This window comes from Oncorhynchus keta, chromosome 29 (genome assembly GCF_023373465.1).
Source record: "Oncorhynchus keta strain PuntledgeMale-10-30-2019 chromosome 29, Oket_V2, whole genome shotgun sequence".
NCBI classification, from domain to species: Eukaryota; Metazoa; Chordata; class Actinopteri; order Salmoniformes; family Salmonidae; genus Oncorhynchus; species Oncorhynchus keta.
The window spans coordinates 21,812,185-21,836,557 of NC_068449.1; the positions used below are offsets into that span (position 1 = coordinate 21,812,185).

Below are 24,373 nucleotides of genomic sequence, written 5' to 3' on the forward strand. Positions count from 1 at the left end.
GCCCCATCGCCTCGTCCATCTAAACACAAGGTGACTCTGTGACAGACACAGCTCATCAGAGACCACAGGCTTGTAAATGCAGCCTCATGTTTCCCTCATAAAGTCCCCATCAGAATGTTATTGCTTCACCCAGCGCATCTGACAGAGGAGAGGCAGACATAGAGACACACATTGTAAAGAATGTGGTTGTTTTTCTATTGAAAATAAGCTACTAAAGAGAGACTATAGTCATGAGCTGGAAACAACCCCTAGCTTCTATCATGCAAGGCACTGCATGAAGGTCTGAAAGAAAACAAGCAATATGTTGATAGCTTGGCTTCTGAATTAGGAAAATGATTCCATTTTTGTGTCTAGTAACTTGTGTATTTAGTTGGTTTGTTGACGATCAGAAATATGCACTATATATACAAAAGTATGTGTACACCCCTTCAAATGAGTGGATTCAGCTATTTCAGACATTGCTGAATGGTGTATAAAATTGAGCACGCACCCATGCATGCAATCTCCATAGACAAACACTGGCAATAGAATGGCCTTACAGAAGAGCTCAATGACTTTCAATGTGGCACCGTCATAGGATGCCACATTTCCAACAAATCAGTTCATTATATTTGCTCTGCTAGAGCTGCCCCGGTCAACTGTAAGTGCTGTTATTGTGAAGTGGAAACGTCTAGGAGCAACAAAAGCTCAGCCGCGAAGTGGTAGGCCACACAAGCTCACAGAACAGGACAGTTGAGCGCTGAAGCACGTAAAAATGGTCTGTCCTCAGTTGCAACCCTCACTACAGAGTTCCAAACAGCCTCTGGAAGCAACGTCAGCAGAACTGTTCATCTGGAGCTTCATGAAATGGGTTTCCATGGCCAAACAGCCACACACAAGCTTAATATCACCATGTGCAATGCCAAGTGTTAGCTGGAGTGGTGTAAAGCTCACCGTCCCTGCAGAAATGTTCCAACATCTATTGGACATCCTTCCACGTGTCCACATACTTTTGGTCATGTAGTGTATTTACTGGCACTAAACAACTTCTGATGCGGATGTGGTTGGATTTAGCTATTTGCATCCTGTTAAGTCATTGCCTAATAGATTCTCCTGGTGACATGTCAAAAGTATTAAAGCTTAATTCCAGTGTGCAGAATGTATCACGTCACTGTTTTGCTATGCTTGCATTCAAATCCCATCTATATTAATGTTATGTAAACACTATTTACAATGATAAATTAAAGGCATGACATCTTAAGACGCTTATGAGGGCATAAAGGACAACCAAATTGGCAGGCTTATGATAAATGCATGAGTTTTATCTAAAAAATGTATCAAATGTAAATGCAGTGATTTTAAAAGTATTATTGTGTTTCTCATGCACAGCACCTGAATGTTAGGGTTTGATTTATTTTAAGTTTGACCATGTCCTTGAGCTCAGACTCAGACATAGACCATTTGCATGGTAGATTATGTAAGGCACTGTTACAGAAACAGAGGAAATTAAAAATATACTATCACTGGGTAGTGAAACACCCCAGACACATTCTTAAATGTAATTTTTCTCCCCCCCCCCCAGTTTTATTATTTTAATTTGATACAGCAGAAACAGTGTGTGTAGGACCATGCAGACGCCTCCGAGCAGTCGTGTAGGCTGTTTGGAGTGTTCTGCTAGCTGGATTTAGGACCGGGCTGACAGGCTATGTGAAGGCAAAGCTTCTGGAAGGCTGGCTGGATGGGAGACATGAGCATACAGTAGTTCAGTGTGTATGTGTCGCGCTCTTTCACCAAGTTGTAAAGGCAAGCAGAGCAGAAACTGGCTACTCTTTAACTGACTGATGTACCTGACAAGGTAACTACTGTTTAACTTAACAGAAAAAAACTAAAGTAGTGTTTATTTGCAGGGCTGAACTAGTATTGTAACTGACATTTAATGTTAGCTAATGTTTCATCCCCTCTAGACTGAATTAATTAGCTACGCTAGCTAGTAGCTATCACAGCCAGGTCAGCTCTAGCCTCTAGCTATCTGTTCATATGGATATGAGGTGGCTATTATTACTGTCTAAGAGAAGTTGTTTGTATGGACATGTTTTGTAGCCTTTGTTTTGTCAAGTTTCAACAAAAGTAAATGAATTTGGCTAGCTTTCACTTTTTTTTCTTTTTTTATAATATCTTTTTTATTTTATTTTGGTAAATGATGTACCATTAGAGAGAGAGAGCTGGCCAAAAATGGTCTGTTGTTAGCTATTCCTTTTGCCTCAATCACACTAGACCTGAATCAAATGATGAAACCATCAGCCAAATGATTGAAGATCAATATTCTGACGTTTTTTCAGTGCAATGTGAGTTTTTATTAGTCCGTATGGCAATGCAACTAAATCAAATCAAATCAAATGTATTTGTCACATACACATGGTTAGCAGATGTTAATGCGAGTGTAGCGAAATGCCTGTGCTTCTAGTTCCGACAATGCAGTAATAACCAACGAGTAATCTAACTAACAATTCCAAAACTACTACCTTATACACACAAGTGTAAAGGGATAAAGAATATGTACATAAAGATATATCAATGAGTGATGGTACAGAGCGGCATAGGCAAGATGCAGTAGATAGTATCGAGTACAGTATATACATATGAGATGAGTAATATAGGGTATGTAAACAAAGTGGCATAGTTTAAAGTGGCTAGTGATACATGTATTACATAAAGATGCAGTAGATGATATAGAGTACAGTATATACGTATACATATGAGATTAATAATGTAAGGTATGTAAACATTATATTAAGTAGCATTGTTTAAAGTGGCTAGTGATATATTTTACATCAATTCCCATCAATTCCCATTATTAAAGTGGCTGGAGTTGAGTCAGTGTGTTGGCAGCAGCCACTCTTGGTCATGTAGTGTATTTACTGGCACTAAGCAACTTCTGTTGCGGATGTGGTTGGATTTAGCTATTTGAATCCTGTAAATGTTTAAATCAATGCCTAATAGATTCTCCAAACTTTATTGATCTGTCTGTTTCCCCAGCTAATTCCCTACGTTTCAAACCAACACAGTAATAAACAGCTCTAACATTACAGGCTTCACTGTCATGGTGCACAGTAAAGGTCTGCGCGGGATGAAGAATCCCACTCCCTTGCCCCATCCGCACACCTGCTGGCTTTCTGTCAGACTCTCAGACTCTCACCCGCTACTGCAAGAACTGAGCCGTCCCGCAATGTTATTTTAGGCGTACGTGAAGCGCAGCTTACTTGACCGCTATGGTTCCAGCAATTTTGCCCCTATAGGCAATATCAAATGCGCAAAAATAACTTAAGAAATAGTTTAAATTACAAGAGATTATCATATGGCCTTTAAGTTACAGTAGGCTACCTGTATTACTGGGCTGTGTCAGCCAATATGCTAGATGTAGTTTGAAGAGAGCACAGTAGGAGAGACTTGCACTTTCTCGTGAGCTATTTTTATAGCCTACCTCTTAGGAGTGGGAAGATTTTCAGACTGAGAAATATGGGTGTCAATATTTAGGCCTATTTCTAGGCAATGTAGTAACCTATTTAGGAAGTAGATTTCCTTGAAAGGAGAACTGCCCCGCACATCTCTGCCCATGCATAGGCCATTGCCTACTCTATTATTATGGATGCTTCCAAAGCAGCAGCTACTCTTCCTGGCGTCCAGCAAATTTATGGCAGATATACATGTTTAAAACATTACAATACATTCATAACAGATTTCACAACATATTAAGTGTGTGCCCTCAGGTCTCTACACTACTACCACATGTCTATAACATAAAATCAATGTGTACATGTGTGTATGCTATCTTGTGTTTGTACGCATGTGTCTATGTTTGTGTTGCTTCACAGTCCCCACTGTTCCATAAAGTATTTTTTAATCTGTTTTTTAAATCTAATTTTATTGCTGGCATGAGTCACCTGATGTAGAATATAGTTCCATGTCATCATGGCTCTATGTTGCACTGTGCACCTCCCATAGTCTGTTCTGGACTTTGGGGACTGTGAAGAGACCTCTGGTGGCATATCTTGTGGGGTATGCATGGGTGTCCAAGCTGTGTGCCAATAGTTCAAACAGACAGCTCGGAGCATTCAACATGTCAATAACTCACACATACAAGTAGTGAGCAAGTCAATCTCTCCTCCACTTGAGCCAGGAGAAATGTACATGCATATGATCAATGTTAGCTCTCTTTGTACATCCAAGGGCCAGTCGTGCTGCCCTGTTCCGAGCCAATTGCAATTTTTCTAAGTCTCTATTTGTGGGACCTGACCACACGACTGAACAGTAGTCCATGTGCAACAAAACTAGGGCCTGTAGGACCTGCCTTGTTGATAGTGCTGTTAAGAATACAGAGCAACACTTTATTATAGACTTCTCCCCATCCTAGCCACTGTTGTAACAATATGTTAGCAGGTATGGCTACTGAACTTGAAGCAGTAAAAATGATGACAGCGACACTTGGTATATTTTGCATAGGCCTATAGAATATAGCATACCTTGTTTTAGGTATAGACAAAAAAAATAGTAATCAATACTTTTTGAAAATGAAAGGACACAACCGATGTGCGCGTTGTGCCTTTTCCTTTTCATTGCTGATGAAACATTTTGATTACACTATGAATCATGTTGATTGAGCGCCCTCCACTTTTTTCCATTATCAATAGTCTATTTATTTACAGACACTGGAGTAAACTACAGTCAAATCATATTTAAGTTAATTTCCTATTTAAGTTAACTGCCACGTGATTCTCCACCCAGGTTTGCAGCCTCCTCTATTTCAATGAGACCACACATAGTCCTACTAGGTGTACTTGAACTCTAACTCCCAACTAGGAGAGGTAGGCTACTGTTGAAGTAGTGAATAATGCGAAAAAAATATGTGTTTTCAATCAAATAGGTATCCTAACGCATACAAAGCAGAGAGAGGACCATTTCCAAATCATCTGTGGGACAACAAAAATATTTTCATCCCGAAGTCGTCTGTCTGACTGCCGGCAGCATACAAAATGACAACCACGCCGTAATGATCTCTGTAGGGTGCACAGTCAGCCCTCTAGTGCACAGTCAGCCCTCTAGTGCACAGTCAGCCCTCTAGTGCACAGTCAGCCCTCTAGTGCACAGTCAGCCCTCTAGTGCACAGTCAGCCCTCTAGTGCACAGTCAGTCCTCTAGTGCACAGTCAGTCCTCTAGTGCACAGTCAGCCCTCTAGTGCACAGTCAGCCCTCTAGTGCACAGTCAGCCCTCTAGTGCACAGTCAGCCCTCTAGTGCACAGTCAGCCCTCTAGTGCACAGTCAGCCCTCTAGTGCACAGTCAGCCCTCTAGTGCACATTCAGCCCTCTAGTGCACAGTCAGCCCTCTAGTGCACAGTCAGCCCTCTAGTGCACAGTCAGCCCTCTAGTGCACAGTCAGCCCTCTAGTGCACAGTCAGCCCTCTAGTGCACATTCAGCCCTCTAGTGCACATTCAGTCCTCAGTGCACATTCAGCCCTCTAGTGCACATTCAGCACAGTCAGCCCTCTAGTGCACATTCAGCCCTCTAGTGCACAGTCAGCCCTCTAGTGCACAGTCAGCCCTCTAGTGCACAGTCAGCCCTCTAGTGCACAGTCAGCCCTCTAGTGCACAGTCAGCCCTCTAGTGCACAGTCAGCCCTCTAGTGCACAGTCAGCCCTCTAGTGCACAGTCAGCCCTCTAGTGCACAGTCAGCCCTCTAGTGCACAGTCAGCCCTCTAGTGCACAGTCAGCCCTCTAGTGCACAGTCAGCCCTCTAGTGCACAGTCAGTCCTCTAGTGCACAGTCAGTCCTCTAGTGCACAGTCAGTCCTCTAGTGCACAGTCAGCCCTCTAGTGCACAGTCAGCCCTCTAGTGCACAGTCAGCCCTCTAGTGCACAGTCAGCCCTCTAGTGCACAGTCAGCCCTCTAGTGCACAGTCAGCCCTCTAGTGCACAGTCAGCCCTCTAGTGCACAGTCAGCCCTCTAGTGCACAGTCAGTCCTCTAGTGCACAGTCAGCCCTCTAGTGCACAGTCAGCCCTCTAGTGCACAGTCAGCCCTCTAGTGCACAGTCAGCCCTCTAGTGCACAGTCAGCCCTCTAGTGCACAGTCAGCCCTCTAGTGCACAGTCAGTCCTCTAGTGCACAGTCAGCCCTCTTGTGCACAGTCAGCCCTCTTGTGCACAGTCAGTACACAACACTGCCCATCATGTCTTAGCAGAATCAGATGGTGGCAGGGGTCCCAGCAGGGTCAGACGGTCAGGGAAGACCAGTCTATCTATAGAGCTCAGGTGAATTTTGCAGTATATTAACAATATCAGTGAATGATAAAATGTTCCATCTTGAATTGATGGGTTAACCTACTGTAGTTACAGGACAGCAATTTAAAGCTACAGTCTGGGATCTGGGAATAATGGTCATGTAAATGATTGAACCATTGATTCTATTCTTGAATAATATAAATGTCATTCTTTGTCATGCCTCGTTTTAGGAGGATCAGATGGTGACAGGGGTCTCAGCAGGGTCAGGCAGTCAGGGAAGACCAGTCTGTGGAACTGAAAAACTACCGCTCGGATACAACACTTTATTCTCTCTGTGCAGCAAACACTGGACAAGCCAGGTGCTATTTTAAGGCAGTCTAACAAACCTCCAAAGTTGATTTCAAAACTGTATCAAGGGTTGAGAGAGCCTTTTCCCAATGACACAAAGAAACGTTCCTTCTTCAGGACCCTGTCTTTCAAAGATAATTAGTAAAAATCTAAATAACTTCACAGATCTTCATTGTAAAGGGTTTAAACACTGTTTCCCATGCTTGTTCAATGATACATAAACAATTATGAACATGCACCTGCTGAACGGTTGTTAAGACACTAACAACATGTTAGAATACATTTTGTTTAAGCTGTGAACTGGGAAGGAAATTGTGTTGTTAGAGAGTTGAGATATTGACTAGACTGGTGGGGAGGCTGCTCGGGATGCTGGTCAGTCTGGCTGAAATTTGAAATTTGAGGTTTTAATAAAGACAATCTAAGGTCTTTGTATTGTTTAAAGAGTTGTTCATTTGTTAGGCTCTTGGTTAAAGGTACAACACAAAATGGATTATTGAATTACCTTTGATCTAGTTCAGTCTTATTAATCACTTAAGCATATGTAATAATGATCTCTTACCTAGCTTGATTGCTGTGGGCATTTTTGCTTACTTTTTGTTCTAAATAGAGACGGCATGTTGGATTGTGTAGAAATGCAGGATGTCATCAAAAAGTATGGCAGAGGTTATGCCTAAACAAGAAAAAGTATGGGGGAGGTTATGCCTAAACAAGAAAAAGTATGGGGGAGGTTATGCCTAAACAAGAAAAAGTATGGGGGAGGTTATGCCTAAACAAGAAAAAGTATGGGGGAGGTTATGCCTAAACAAGAAAAAGTATGGGGGAGGTTATGCCTAAACAAGAAAAAGAGTACAGAGAAGTTAGAAGTAAAATGAGTAGGCTACTGATACTACAGTCATACTCAGTCACCCGCCGAGAGAAAAGGAACATAGAAGTCTGTGTCAGTCGATACTATGTAGAACATCAAGAGTGTCTGTCCATACGATGATGCTTGCGGCTGGAGGCATCATCACCGGCACCCCGCACTGAAACACATGAGCAGCGGTGATTTTACGACAAAGCAAACTCAGTAGACTAGGCTACAACCGACTTTGTAGCCTATCGCAGTGGATGGAAAACATATATTCAGCGTACTTTATATGAGCTATAGCTATTATTGATAGTTATTTAGAGAGTTATTGCGGAAGTGAAACTATGTGGTGAGTGTGCGTAATCAACACCTCTCCAATACGCAGCGGTCTGTCTTGTCAGCACAGAGAGCGCGGTTCGTCATTGCATGCTCCAGCAGAGACTGAAAGTTACCTGCACATTGGTCCTCGTTGTCTTTTATCAATGTCTCCAATGTTATGTGAACAACATAGTTGCCGGGGTATGATTTGGAACCCCATTCCCCTTCCATCAGCTCCTGGACAACAGTAAAAGGGGAATGCTATTGAGGCAGTCCGTGGCAGGATCTTGTAGAATAGGTAAGATCGATGGACTAATTGATTACCTTGAATTAATTGCATTACATACTGTCATGCATTTTCAATTCCATTAGATATGAATAATTAATGTAATAACGTATTTATAGAGACAGACTGCGATTGATGAACGTGTGGAATAGGAATGAATGTGTGACATTTCAGAATTGGGCATTCAATTAGCCATAGTTGTATTCCAAATTGGACTAAGCACTGTAAAAGACTGCTAGAAATGATTTGTCATTTCAGATCATTGTTGTCACCTCTCAAAAATGTATTCTACTCACATTAATCAACGAGAGAGAGAGCAGCTCATGAGCCCCCTTCACGCTTACTAAACTGAGCTCTCCAACCAGAGACTCATATAAACATAAGTGCATGTCACTGTCTGTCTGATGAATTATTAGTGGACATAAAATATGCTCTCTGTTGTGTAATGTACTGTGAAGGGAACATTCCTTTTTTCTGAAAAGCAACAGAGATGCATCCTCAAAGGCATATGAGAATCACTTTGTAATTCTAAAGCGAAGGCAGCACACTGAAAAAACACAAACCATAATTGATGCTTTGCCTTGACATGCAGAGAAGGCACTTGCGTGCTGTGGGAATCTTCCCAAATGGACATGATTTTGTATAGAGTCAAAGGTCCAGGCTGAAATGACATTATTTCTCCAGCCCTTAGATACGCTCCTTAATGTACATGTTCTGTGATATTGCTCATGAATCCCCCAAAACATTTCCTAGAATGAAGGATAAATTCATACTTAGAATTCCGTCCCGCCAAGCCTTCTTCTTCCACACAGAAACAGCTACACGATGACTAATCTGACATAGTCATCTTAATGCCATCCTTCCATATAAGAAATATAAGATGCAGTGATTATGCTATAGGATACGGGATATATGCTCACTGGGTTTTTTCATTGCCTGAGATGCGTGAGAGAAAATTAAGCATATATGCTCTCCTCTCATCAGAGCCTCGGTGAGTAAGCTTGGGTGGAAAGATTAATTAGCTGTACAAGAAGGTCATCTCATTGACCTCCTCTGGGACTGAGCTGATACGCTTTCGTTGGCTACTAGTTCTATTTATGCTAATTTCCCTGTCTGCTAGTGAGAGAGGGAATAGTGGTGAGTTTTCCCAGCATTTCAGAGCGCATGAATCATACTGCTTAAAACAACAAACTACCTCACAGGAGGACATGTTACCCTGGCGACACGCTCCCCTGGCGCTGTTACTGACATTATTGAAATAACATCTTGAGAAGACACTTACCGCGAAAATACCATTGCTATTTCCTTTCGTGCTTTGTTTAGCTTTTTAAAAGTCAAGTGTCTCAACAGTCAACATAACTGCAGCTTACTCATGACCTATGAGAGGCTTCCCTCCACTTCTAGAACTGGGTACTCCAACGATAAAGAGATAACTAGTTCATAGAGGGTATCTTAGCACTATGATCAGTATGCATAAAAAAATCCTCCAACATCTGTCTTCATCTCACTTGTTGGTATGGAGGGAGCTTGGAAAATGATAATAATAATAATATATGCCATTTAGCAGACGCTTTTATCCAAAGCGACTTACAGTCACGTGTGCATACATTCTACATATGGATGGTCCTGGGAATCGAACCCACTACCCTGGCGTTACAAGCACCATGCTCTACCAACTGAGCTACAGAAGGACCACAAGGTCTTTTTACCACCATTTGTATATGAATTCAGGGGCATGAAATGTGCAACAGTGACAGATGGTAATATGGTGATTCATACCATGTGAGGTGTAATACTGTGTGAAGAATATTCCCAGCCCATAAACCATGTCTCCAATCTACGTGTGCTGCATCAGCTTCTTCTGATCAACACACTATATAGATGCATTTAGCTGATTCTATTGTAAATGCATCAGTGAGAGTTTCGTACAATTGAATGTCATCACGTATCATACCTCATCCCACTTTCCATAACTATACCTGTCTTGTCCTTTCTAGCTCTCAGCCTGTTATCAACGTTTGCAGTCTATCTACTCTGATCTCCCTGAAGTCCCTCTCTGTCCCCCACCATGGAGAGTCTGAGTGAGCTGCAGAACCCGCTCCTAGATAAGACCAGCAGCAGACACATGGTCCACAACGACTACCAGGCTTACCAGGGCGACTACCCGAACCGTCAGTGCCAGGAGAACATCATTGGCTACTTCGTCACTGGGAGCAACGGCAAGACTAAGGCCCAGCAGTTCCTGGATGCCACCTCTCTGCACCTGGCAGTGGAGGCCTTCTATAGGCCCAACTTAATCCTGTACAAGGACGATGTCAGCCTCCAGAGCAAGGACTCTAAGAGCGAGAGCTCTGAGACCACCTTCACAGAGAACAAGGACAGTGTAGTGGGAGTGGAGGGAGCCCCCATAGAGGACCCCCAGGACAAACTACTGGGAGAGAAGGATGTGAAGATCCAAACAGTCTCCTATGAGGTGGAGGAGGAGGGACATGAGTATGAGGTGAGAGTTCACACAGAGGGCAACCAACTATAAGTGACCAGCTAGAACTTTGGATTTGGGATGTGATGATGCTCATACAGGCAAAACATTGAGAGTTGTTCAAATCAAAAGGTTTTTTTTCATTAGTGGAGAGCAGTTGGACATAGAAAACGAATAGGACAAATAAAATAACAAGGTTACCTCAAATTGTGTGTATTTTATTAGTTGTAGGGGATGTATATTAACAGAATAGTCGGTCAGGGCACTCAATACTGTTCATGTTAATTAACAAAGCTCCCTACCTCTTGCTAATAGGCTGTTAAAGCTGCCAGCATGATTCATGCCTATTTGTTCCATCTAACCGTCTGTTCACTAAATGGAAAATTTGATGTATTTTATAGCACTTACAAATCCAATAGAGTGGTAGTTTTTCTGTTCCATAATTGTTGGCAATTCTCCCTGTTCATCTTTCATCATATCATTCCAGGCCTTTTGTTATGTTAGGACAAAACTGTGACTAACCACTGCAAATAAAAATGGTGACAGTGGGAGAGCAACTTCTTTAGAAAAGTGGCTACATCTAATTTCATGCAGTAGGGTTGTGAAATACCCAGTGCTGTGAGTTGGCAGCAGGGGAGGGATCCCTAACTGGTCTTACCATCGGTCCAGCTCCTGTCACTAGCAGATGGATAGACGCACAGAAGATACATTGATTAATGCCAGAACGCAGTGCTTTAAAAGTATTATTAAGTAGAGACTGGGCTGAAACATGGCCCAGACACAGGTAACTCAGCAGATCAGTTATTCCAGGTCGATTCACAGAACAAATTCATCTGATTTTTTTTTTTAAATCAAGCATTTTGGCAAATTTTTCAGATGTAAGTGGTATGATTGCGCATTCATTGGGGTTTCACATCTTTCACCCCTGAGTCCTTTATGCAAAATCAATGTTTTCCGTGAAATAACAGGAGCACATTTAGTTTAGTCACCAATACATCAGCTAATGATAGGCTCACCATTTAGTCATTTTAACTTGTGGTTGATATAGAAAATAAGGATCTGCTGGAGTCCAAATCAAACCAAGATTCTTTATTTCTGAGCTCAGAGAGTAACAGATTTACATAGCTCACTGTAGACAGTCTGAATTCCAAAGCATTGGATGATAAGCGTATATCTATATAGTTTCCTGTTACTTTATCTATACAAGGATGCAGGATGATACTCCCAAGAACAGGATATTATAGTCAGACAGATTCACATAGTTTCACAAGGTTAGTCACATACTCAGTTATGTGGACACATAAAATAAACATTTCCCATTACAAACTTTAAGACTTTTCTTTGGCAGCTGCTTCTCTTGGTTTACCCCTCTGTTCGAAGCAGTTGTGTGTGTGTGTGTGTATACATGTATGTGTGTGTGTGTGTGTGTGTGTGTGTGTGTGTGTGTGTGTGTGTGTGTGTGCGTGTGTGTGTGTGTGTGTGTGTGTGTGTGTGTGTGTGTGTGTGTGTGTGTGTGTGTGTGCGTGTGTGCGTGTGTGTGTGTGTGTGTGTGTGTGTGTGTGTGCATGCGTGCGTGCGTGCATGCGTGTATGTGTGCGTGTGCGTTCATGTGTATGCATGTGTGTGGTACACTGTGTGTTGGTAGATGTAGTTCCAGGAATTGGAGATGGAGTGAGTGTGGCAGCCAGGTGGAGATCAGAGCTCTGCAGAAGTCTTTTAAAGTGAACATGCTCTCAGCACACTAGGACAAGAGGGAAAGAGCCAGATGATAGATCTTACATGTCAAAACCAATATCTGCGATTAGTTATTCTACACGTGTTTGTGTTCATCATAAATGATTCCGAATATTTGTATTTGTCTTTATTATGGATCCCCATTAGCTGCTGCCAATCGCAGCAGCTACTCTTCCTGGGTTCCAGCAAAATGAAGGCAGTTATACAAATTTAAAAACATTACAATACATTCACAGATTTCACTATACACGGTGTGTCCTCAGGTCCCTACTCCAACACTACCACATATCTGCAATACAAAATCCATGTGTATGTGTGTGTATAGTGTGTATGTTATCGTGTGTGTGTGCGTGTGTGTGGCATGCATATTATTAATGTTAGCTCTCTGTGTACATCCAAGGGCCAGCCGTGCTGCCCTGTTCTGAGCCAACTGGTCAACTGGTCCAGGTGCGACAAAACTAGGGCATGTAGGACCTGCCTTGTTGATAGTGCTGTTAAGAAGGTAGATCAGCCCTTTATTATGGACAGACTTCTCCCCATCTTAGCTACTGTTGTATCAAAATGAGATTTAGGCCTAGGTGTGGGTGGATGATGCCAGTGCCTAGTGACATGGACCATGGCCGTCTCTGTGTGCCCTGAAGGTGTGCCCAGTGTCCCCTGCCGTCATTAACAAGCCTTCTGGTAGAGCAGACTGAGGATAATTAACAGACCAGGGCAGTGGAGGAGTCTCATCAATTACACTGGCCTCAAAACGCACTGGTAGCTCAGTTTGCCACTACTGGCTGACTGGCTCACTGGCTGACTCACTGGCTCTCAGATTGGGTGTTAGTGTAATGCACCAGTGTCTGTCAGTTTGCCCACACCTAGGGGCTAGATTGTATCAGATCCGCGTAAGCCGACACCTGCAAAGCAGTTGTTTTGGCGGTGTTGGAGGTGGAACTGAGTTAGAGCTGTCAAATCCACAAGCGGCTCCCAAATAAAATAAAATACTATTTTTTGGTCACATACACATGGTTAGCAGATGTTAATGCGAGTGTAGTGAAATGCTTGTACTTCTAGTTCCGACAGCAGTAATATCTAACAAGTAATCTAGCAATTTCCCAACAACTACTTAATACACATAAATCTAAAGGGGTGAATGAGAATATGTACATATAAATATATGGATGAGTGATGGCCGAGCCGCATAGGAAAGGTGCAATAGATGGTATAAAATACAGTATATACATATGATATGAGTAATGTAAGATATGTAAACATTATTGAAGTGGAATTATTTAAAGTGGCATTGTTTAAAGTGACAAGTGATCCATTTATTAAAGTGGCCATTGATTGGGTCTCAAGGTAGGCAGCAGCCTCTCTGAGTTAGTGACTGCTGTTTAACAGTCTGATGGCCTTGAGATAGAAGCTGTTTTTCAGTCTCTCGGTCCCAGCTTTGATGCACCTGTATTGACCTTGCCTTCTGGATGGTAGAGGTGTGAACAGGCAGTGGCTCGGGTGGTTGTCGTCCTTGATTATCTTTTTGGCCTTCCTGTGACATCGGGTGCTGTAGGTGTCATGGAGGACAGGTGGTTTGCCCCTCACCCCCCTCACCTCGTCCCTGTAGGCTGTCTCATTGTTGTTAGTAATCAAGCCCACTACTGTTGTGTCGTCTGCAAACTTGATGATTGAATTGGAGGCGTGCATGGCCACGCAGTCAAGGGTGAACAGGGAGTACAGGAGGGGCTGTCCATGCACCCTTGTGGGCCCCAGTACTGTGGGTCAGCGAAGTGGAGATGTTGTTTCCTACCTTCACCACCTGGGCGGCCCGTCAGAAGGTCCAGGACCCAATTGCACAGGGCGGAGTTGAGACCCAGGGCCTCCAGCTTGGTGATGAGCTTGGAGGGTACTATGGTGTTGAATGCTGAGCTGTAGTCAATGAACAGTATTATTACATAGGTATTCCTCTTGTCCAGATGGGATAGGGCAGTGTGCAGTGTGATGGCGATTGCATCGTCTGTGGACCTGTTGGGGCGGTATGCAAACTGAAGTGGGTCTATGGTGGCAGGTAAGGTGGAGGTGATATGACCCTTGACTAGTCTCTCAAAGCACTTCATGATGACAGAAGTGAGTGCTACGGGGCGGTAGTAATTTAGTTTAGTTATTTTTGCCTTCTTGGGTACAGGACAAATGGTGGCCATCTTGAAGTACGTGGGGACAGCAGACTGGAATAGGGAGCGATTGAATATGTCCGTAAACACACGAGCCAGCTGATCTGTGCACGCTCTGAGGACGCAGCTTGGGATGCTGTCTGGGCCAGCAGCCTTGCGAGGGTTAACACGTTTAAATGTTTTACTCAGGTCGGCAATGGAGAAGGAGAGGGGGGGGGGTGCAGCGGACTGCGACGGTGGCATTGTATTATCCTCAAAGCGGGCAAAGAAAGTGTTTAGTTTGTCTGGAAATGTGACGTCGGTGTCTGTGATGTGGCTGGTTTTCTTTTTGTAGTCTGTGATTTCCTGTAGATCCTGCCACATACATCTCGTGTCTGAGCCGTTGAATTGCGACTCCACTTTGTCCCTGTACAGGCATTTCACTTGTTTGATTGCCTTGCGGCGGGAACAACTACACTGTTTATATTCAGCCTTAATCCCAGACCTCTTTCCATGGTTAAATGCAGTGGTTTGCGCTTTCAGTTTTGCGTGAATGTCGCCATCCATCCACGGTTTCTGGTTAGGGTAGGTTTTAATAGTAAAAGTGGGGACACCTCCAATGTACTTCTTTATAAACTCACTCACCGAGTCAGCATATAGATATATGTTGTTATCTGAGGCTGACTGGAACATATCCCAGTCCGTGTGATCAGAACAATCTTGTAGTGTGGATTCCGATTGGTCAGACCCACGTTGAATGGTTCTAGTCACTGGTATATCCTGTTTGAGTTTCTGCCTATAAGACGGTAGGAGCAAGATGACGACATGGTTGGATTTGATGAAGGGAGGGTGGGGGAGGGCTTTGTATGCATCGTGGAAGTTAGAGTAGCTGTGATCGAGTGTATTAGCCCCGTGAGCAGTGCAATCAATATGCTGATAGAATTTCAGGTTGCCTTGTTCTCAAATTTGATTTGTTAAAATCCCCAACTACAATAAATGCAGCCTCAGGATACATGGTTTCCAGTTTACATTGAGTCCAGTGAAGTTGCTTGAGGGCCGTCTTTGGTGTCTGCTTGAGGGGGAATTTACACAGCTGTGACGATAACTGATGAGAATTCTCTTGGGAGGTAATATGGCAGGCATTTGAATGTAAAGAATTCTAGGTCTGGTGAGCAATAGGACTTGAGTTCCTGTATGTTGTTATGATTACACCATGAGTCGTTAAACGTGAAGCATACACCCCCGCCCTTCCTCTTCCCAGAGAGGTGTTTATCTCTGTTGATGCGATGTTATGGAGAAGCCCGGTGGCTGTACCGATTCCGACAACATATCGAGAGAGAGAGAGAGAGAGAGAGAGAGAGAGAGAGAGAGAGAGAGAGAGAGAGAGAGAGAGAGAGACATGTTTCTGTGAAACAGAGAATGTTACAATCTCTGATGTCTCTCTGGAAGGCAACCCTTGCTCGAATTTCATCTACCTTGTTGTCAAGAGACTGGACATTGACGAGTAGTATACTCTGGAGCGGTGGGCGATGTGCACGTCTACGGAGCCTGACAAGGAGGCCACTCCGTCTGCCACTCCAGTTGTCGCTACTGCGGTGCCATTGTTTTGGGTCAGCTTCTGGGATTAGATCCACTGTCCTGGGTGGCGGTCCACATTTCAGCCTGATGGATTTTTTGGCCCAGACCATGACATCCAGATCGGATCTGATTATTCTGACCAATGACCAGTCATCTTTTATTTTCATATGTATCCTGATACATTGAAGGGGTAAGCGGGTTAGGTTCTAGAGTTTAGACCAGGCCTGGGCAATTATTTTCCATGGAGGGTCACATTAGAATATATTTCTGCCATCGTGGGCCAGAATCATATTACAGGATTATACATCATGTGTTTGACTGTGTTGACAGATATCTACTGTAAATCATGTCCAGATATGCTACTTGTTTTACTTTTTAACATGCACAGAAATAAACCACAAATAATGTTCTCTTTTTGGTAGGTTTTTTCATTATTAAACATGCAATAAACTACACGGAGAGAAAGATACATTGTGCTTTCAGCACCACGGAGAGAACTCTTGTTAACGGGTATGCACAAAAACACAAGAAAGAGAGGGAGCTCAACATTACATGTCTGTTCACATACATACAGGAGGTTGACCCAAACAGTACAAACATCTCTGAGCCTGGCTCCTAATCTTTGGAAAGTTTAATTCATCGAGAGATGCATAGAACCTCACTAGTTCTCCAATCACTGCATCAGACTGAAGATCGATAAGCTCAAGTTGCAGGTCAGTGGGAGTGTTATCCACATTGAAGGTGAAAGGAGAGGAAACCAACAGCATGTCAATTTCCAACACTTTGAAATCCTCAAAACAAGAAGAAAACTCACCGTTCAAAGCACACAGCAGAGACGTATACTTCTCCCGCTGGTCATCTGATAGGGAACAGACTAGTAGTGTCCTCTGATAGGGAACAGACTAGTAGTGTCATCTGATAGGGAACAGACTAGTAGTGTCATCTGATAGGGAACAGACTAGTAGTGTCATCTGATAGGGAACAGACTAGTAGTGTCATCTGATAGGGAACAGACTAGTAGTGTCATCTGATAGGGAACAGACTAGTAGTGTCATCTGATAGGGAACAGACTAGTAGTGTCATCTGATAGGGAACAGACTAGTAGTGTCATCTGATAGGGAACAGACTAGTAGTGTCATCTGATAGGGAACAGACTAGTAGTGTCATCTGATAGGGAACAGACTAGTAGTGTCATCTGATAGGGAACAGACTAGTAGTGTCAGAAGGTCATCTGATAGGGAACAGACTAGTAGTGTCATCTGATAGGGAACAGACTAGTAGTGTCATCTGATAGGGAACAGACTAGTAGTGTCATCTGATAGGGAACAGACTAGTAGTGTCATCTGATAGGGAACAGACTAGTAGTGTCATCTGATAGGGAACAGACTAGTAGTGTCATCTGATAGGGAACAGACTAGTAGTGTCATCTGATAGGGAACAGACTAGTAGTGTCATCTGATAGGGAACAGACTAGTAGTGTCATCTGATAGGGAACAGACTAGTAGTGTCATCTGATAGGGAACAGACTAGTAGTGTCATCTGATAGGGAACAGACTAGTAGTGTCATCTGATAGGGAACAGACTAGTAGTGTCATCTGATAGGGAACAGACTAGTAGTGTCATCTGATAGGGAACAGACTAGTAGTGTCAGAAGGTCATCTGATAGGGAACAGACTAGTAGTGTCAGAAGGTCATCTGATAGGGAACAGACTAGTAGTGTCATCTGATAGGGAACAGACTAGTAGTGTCATCTGATAGGGAACAGACTAGTAGTGTCATCTGATAGGGAACAGACTAGTAGTGTCATCTGATAGGGAACAGACTAGTAGTGTCATCTGATAGGGAACAGACTAGTAGTGTCATCTGATAGGGAACAGACTAGTAGTGTCATCTGATAGGGAACAGACTAGTAGTGTCATCTGATAGGGAACAGACTAGTAGTGTCAGAAGGTGGGTGAGATTGTTGGCTTCTACTTGATTGGTGAGGAGGAGTAATTTTCCCTTGAAGGCTTTGACAAGGTTGTACATCAGATGTGCAAAAAGGCCCTTCCCTTGTAGTTTGGAATTCACTTAATTCACGAAGGCCATGATGTTCATGGTGAAGGCAAAATCAGCCAACCATTCTTTATCTTGAATTTGAGGGAAATCCACATATTTTCCTTTCATTTGCAGAAACTCAGCAATATCCGACTTCAGGTCCCACACCCTTTTAAGCACCTTCCCCAAAATCAGCCCCAAAATCAGCTCTCACGTTTGTGTGGTAGGGTAGATCTGCATGACCCGACTGTCTCTTCCAAAAGTGAGACAAACTGCCTGTGGTTTAAAGATTTTGCTCTTATGAAGTTTACATCTTGAGTGTCTGTATCCACAACATGGCTCAATTTCAGAACACATTTACAGAGCACCTCCTGATGAATAATGCAATGCAGGAAAATTATTTTCTGATCTGGGTTCAGCTCAGCTACTTGATCTTGTATCATTTTCAAAAGGCCAGCATTTTTTCCTGTAAAAGTTTGGGCACCCATCACTAGTCACACTGGATAACTTTCAAAACTCCCAGCTTTGCCACACACTTATTAACCTCCAATAAATATTTCCCTGTGGTTGTGCTCTTCATTGACTGCACTGAAGCAAGCTCCTCTGTAATTTCAAAGTCTGGGGTTATGCCTCATAAGAATATCAACAACTGCGCCGTGTCACGTGCATCACTGCTCTCATCCTGGGCCAAGGAGAAATAGGTGAAATCCTTTACCTTGTCTTTCAACTGTTGTTCCATATTCTCTGCGATGACCTCAACACGCCATGTCACTGTTCGTCTTGCCCGGGAAACATTTTCAAACAGCTCTTTCTTGTCGGGACAAAGTATTGCTGCAGTCAATAATTTTTTTTCATGAATTTGCCCTTAGCGAATGACTTGTTATGTTTAGCAATTTTGTGGGACAGTGCATAGCTAGCTCTCGCCATTCCGTCTTTGGTGAATGCAATTTTGTGAAAAGTCCTTGCTGCTTTTGCAACTGAGAAAGCAACTCTTTCGATGCACTTGCCTTCTGCTCAGAAGACACTGATATATTTCTCTGCGTGCTTCGTCTGGAAGTGTCGGGACAAGTTGTAGTCTTTCAAGACAGCGATGCTCTCTTTGCACACTAAGCACGCAGCTTTCCCTGATACCTCAATAAAGAAACATGTTGATGTCTACACATTGTCTACTTTCCTTTTCTTTGAAATCTTTGAAAAACACATTTTTGCGCAATTTCTAACTAGCTGCTATTTGACGTGTGTGTCAGCCTGCCAGTCACTGTCTGTCCTCGTGCAGTTATTATTTATACGTCCCTTCAAAATAATTGACCCACAAGTGGTGGGAATTAAATCATTACACAAAGGCGAGTATTCATTGGGCTTTTCATTTGAATTACAAATATGTTTTTCAAAACTTTCTCATCACAAATTCTTTATGTGATCTGAGCATGATTCCACGGGCTGTGTTGAATCAGGTCGCGGGCCACATACGGCCCCCAGACCAGCCTTTTCCCAGTACACAGTTGAATCTAGGCCCCAGTCTACAAATGTATCCACTGGAGCATGGGAATCCATTATAAATGTGCTTGGATGTGGAGAATCTCACCTGGTGCTTCAGGTGTACACCAGGAATGATATAGATCATTTCAAATGCCAATTGTGGGAAAAAGTCTCGTGAACATTGGTTATGCATGTGGGTCTCTGTGTGTAACTTCAAACATAATTGCCATAGCTTCCGTGGCTATATATGATAAGTATTATGTAATACATTTTAGGCCCTCTGTCACTTTTTCTCTACAAGCACAGTACTTGTAGCATTTCATGCACAATGCAAGGACACTTCAAAATGCTTATCCCTCTCTCTATCATGTTTGCCAATGGGTGAGAGGGTGAGATGAGGGTTTTGCTGCTATGTCCACTTTGTCTACGCACTCTCCATGCCTCTTCCTCTCTCCTCTCGTCCTTTTTAAATTGGCTCATTTATTTTCAGCCCTGAACATCCATTTCCATTTTCTATCCTCCCTCAGTCCCACAGGTTTGTTTGATCCCTGTTAGTAACAAGACTAACAAATGAATCCTATCCTGATGGAGGGACATCATTTAAACAAACAGCAGCTCCCGCTCTGGGAGAACTGCAAAGGTGAGGCCATCTCTTGTTAAAGGTCATCCCAGTGATATTGCTCCTCGTGTTTTGCTATTCACTTTTGTCCCTGTGCCAGAGTGCCCACAGCAGCGTCTGACTGTCCTATTCATTAGCCCCTCAGCTACCCATGGGCCTCTGAGGAAAATCAAGGTACAGTATGGGAAGAGACCACACTGGCCCTCAGAACATTCACAGCCTTTCAAGCAAGACGGGCAAAATGACGAGGGGTGGTGGGGTGCGTGTGGAGAAAGGGAGGCAATTTAGCACATAAATGGCAATGTGTTCTTCCTGTTTCTCCTGTCATCTGGTGGGGATGAAACAATCTGTTAATCCAGTGTTATCTGTCATGCCGCTCATGGGTGTTGATAGAAATACAAATCTTCTCTGCCTGACTGAGCCCATCATGTCCTACATGTAAGCAGAACAAGGGCAGATCTGCCTGGTGGTTCTTGTCATCTGATGTCAAACTGTTAGGTGTTACAGCAACGGTAACAGCAAGGTGTGGGATCACACATTATTGACAGTATCTCTATAGTGCAGAGTCGGATTCAGGTCCATGGAACAATGTTCTCTAATCTGATCCTACAACCTTGCTGATTATTGTTTTATAAACAATATCCCTATTGGTGGGACACGCTTACTCACAGCACAAACTATACTGAGAACGCATCCAATTGTGGCAGTAGAATATGACACGAGTAGCTCACATACCAGGCCTGTCCGGTCCCCCCTCTCTCCTTTTCTCCTTCCCAGAGCGACAGCTCCAGTGACACTGAGAGTGAGGACAACTTCATCATGCTGCCCCCTCGGGACCACCTGGGCCTGGCCATCTTCTCCATGCTCTGCTGCTTCTGGCCCCTAGGGATCGCTGCCTTCTACTTCTCCCAGAGGGTGAGTCCAGGACCCAGGCCCCACTTCACCCCTTTATAGCTACTACCCTGTTATTAATGCTAATTATCCCCCAGGACTCTCTGGAAGGTCAGTAGGCACAAGTGCTCTCTCTCTCTCAAGTGCTAACACAGCCCATTTTCTACATCCGCCGCCCTCTACCAATTATTGCAGACCATTGACTGCGTAAACCGCATAGGTTCTGTCCCCTTTTACTCTTGTGAACACAAGCAGCAATACCACTGAGAGAGAAATGTAAACTGTGTACAGTTAAAACTAAAGGTTGACTGTGCCACATATGCAGTATGTTTTATTTTATTGTCATTTAGTCAATCAAAAGCTTCATAATACATGTTATTTTATGTTAGCAATACATTGCCCACATGACCGTCTAGCAGATACTATCTAGCTACATGTATTTTTCAGTAGATAATGAATAGACATGATCTGCTTCCCCTGGGACTCTCTCGCCATTGTGACATTGTGATTATATTGAACCCCGGGTCTATCTATAAATAGCAGCACTTTAGTGAGCAGGTCCTGAATGCAGCAGGTCCCCTTCCTGCCCCTTCATCCAACTACAATATATCTCAGTGGATCGCAACATCTCTCAAACTAATTGCAAAGACAATTAAAATGCAAAATGACCCTAATAAAGGATTCAAATGGGTTATGGGCCAGTCTTTTTCAGAGGGATCCAAAAACATCTAAACAACACATTAGTTACTGTCAAAATGGTAGTGACATAATTGCCATAGCAACTAATGGCTCCCCGGGAAATGTATTGTTTTCTCTCCCTACAGTGAATTTACACCTACTCAAATTTTTCCCAGTCATATGAAATCATGACTAATTTCTCTCTCCTTTGTCTCAGACTAGCAAGGCCATGGCTAAGGGAGACTTCTCTAGGGCAGGCCGTAGCTCCAGAAGAGCCCTGTTCCTCGCTGCTCTCTCCATCACCATTGGGGCAGGGATGTACGTGGGGGTGGTGGTGGCCCTTGTAGCCTACCTGTCCAAGTCTAGGGGACACATATAGGAGCAGGACCAGGGCCACAGCGGAGAGAGCTTGGGAAATCTTCCCTGCTATGGCAACCCTGAAGCACCAGTCTACATTTGGCTCTGCAGGGATGTTTTGGTTTTGGAACTGCTGAGAGGAGGAGGAGAAGAAGGACCAGGGGGAGAGACAGCCACTTTTCTCTAGGTCTATCTACCTGGTAAGGATTTTTGAGGATCACAAAATAATGGGGGAAAACCCCTAAAGGAAAGAAGAACTATTGTCCCACAATGACTGTTCTGCTCCTCTACATGAATGAGATGAAAGATAGTGAAGTAGATGTGATGATACAGTACTACCTAAATTCCAGAGCTAACCACCTTCACTGATCTTCATTATGATCATGGAGGCCTCATCCATATTTGTAGCTGTTCTCTGTAAATACTTATTGTGCAGATGGTGTTTTTGGTCGTATTGATTTTCATGCCACAGTGAGTTATAATGAACCTGCCATTGTGTCTGAAATGCAAAACCAAGAAGGCGTACTTTCATGATTATTCATCAAACTGTTCGCCAATCCAGTCCAGGAGAATCAACTGCCATCCCTTAATAGACTCTAGACAAAGAAAACTGTGTTTATTGTGCACTGTATATCCTGTCAGAATAAATACATTGAATAATGAGTTTTCTGTTTCCTGTCTTTCTCTGTGGAGAGAGGCATCACTGACCGTGTAATAGAGGGACATCAGAATGCACTGTTGAACAATGTGAGTTACAGTAACAGTCAAAAGTTTGGACACACCTACTCATTCAACAGTTTTTCTTTATTGTACAATTTTCTACATTGTAGAATAATAGTGATGACATCGAAACTATGAAATAACACATATGAAATCATTTAGTAACCAAAAATGTTTAAAAAAAATCTAAATATATTTTTGATTTTAGATTCTTCAAAGTAGCCACCCTTTGCCTTGATAACAACTTAGCACACTCTTGGCATTCTCTCAACAAGCTTCATGAGGAATGCTTTTCCAACCATCTTGAAGGAGTTCCCACATATGCTGAGCCTTGTTGGCTGCTTTTCCTTCACTCTGCGGTCCAACTCATCCCAAACCATCTTAATTGGGTTGTTGTGGAGGCCAGGTCATCTGATGCAGCAACATCACTCTCCTTCCTGGTCAAATAGCCCTTACACAGCCTGGAGGTGGGTTTTGGGTCATTGTCCTATTGGGAAAAAAATGATAATCCCACTAAGCACAAACCAGATGGGATGGCGTATTGCTGCAGAATGCTATGGTAGACATGCTGGTTAAGTGTGCCTTGAATTATAAATAAATCACTGATAGTGTCACCAGCAAAGCACCCCCACACCATCACACCTCCTCCTCCATGCTTCACAGTGGGAACCACACATGGGGAGATCATTCGTTCACCTATTCTGCGTCTCACAAAGACAGGGCGGTTGGAACCAAAAATCTCAAATCTGGACTCATCAGACCAAAGGACAGATTTCCACCGGTCTAATGTCCATTGCTCATGTTTCTTGGCTCAAGCAAGTCTATTCTTCTTTTTGATGTCCTTTAGTAGTGGTTTCGTTGCAGCAATTCAACCATGAAGGCCTGATTCACGCAGTCTCCTCTGGACAGTTGATGTTGAGATGTGTCTGTTACTTGAACTCTGTGAAGCATTTATTTGGCCTGCAATCTTAGGTGCAGTTAACTCTAATGAACTTATTCTCTGCAGCAGAGGTAACTCTGGGTCTTCCTTTCCTGTGGCGGTCCTCATGAGAGCCAGTTTCATCATAGCCCTTGATGCTTTTTTCAACTGCTCTTGAATTGTTTTTAAAGTTCTTGAAATTGTCCGGATTGACTGATCGTCATGTCTTAAAGTAATGATGGACTGTTGTTTCTCTTTGCTTATTTGGGCTGTTCTTGCCATAATATGGACTTGGTCTTTTACCAAATAGGGCCATCTTCTATATACCACCCCTACCTTGTCACAACACAACTGATTGGGTCAAACGCATTAAGAAGGAATGAAATTGCACAAATTAACTTTTAACAATGCACACCTGTTTACTGAAATGCATTCCAGGTGACTACCTCATGAAGCTGGCTAAGAGAATGCCAAGAGTGTGCAAAGCTGTCATCAAGGCAAAGGGTGGCTACAGTACTTTGAAGAATCTCAAATATTAAATACTGGTAATTTACTACATGATTCCACGTGCTATTTCATAGAAAAATCCTTGAGTGGGTGTTTCCAAACGTTTGACTGGTACTGTATTTAGTCAATTTGCTCACCTCCCAGCTTCTCCCCACACTGGCATGGCTTATTCTGTTATCTGCGTTTGGCATCTCTC

At 43.2% G+C, this 24,373-nt stretch overlaps 1 protein-coding gene across 1 annotated transcript; it reads left to right on the forward strand.

Annotated features, from left to right (window-relative positions):
* Nucleotides 1-7,510: 7,510 nt before the first annotated feature.
* Nucleotides 7,511-22,931, forward strand: LOC118362475 (synapse differentiation-inducing gene protein 1-like). The gene is made up of 4 exons (XM_035742830.2): nucleotides 7,511-8,062; nucleotides 10,048-10,550; nucleotides 20,883-21,020; nucleotides 21,892-22,931. The coding sequence occupies exons 2-4, from the start codon at nucleotides 10,119-10,121 to the stop codon at nucleotides 22,051-22,053; spliced, it is 732 nt and encodes a 243-aa protein (XP_035598723.1). The 5' UTR covers nucleotides 7,511-8,062; nucleotides 10,048-10,118; the 3' UTR covers nucleotides 22,054-22,931.
* Nucleotides 22,932-24,373: the final 1,442 nt, after the last annotated feature.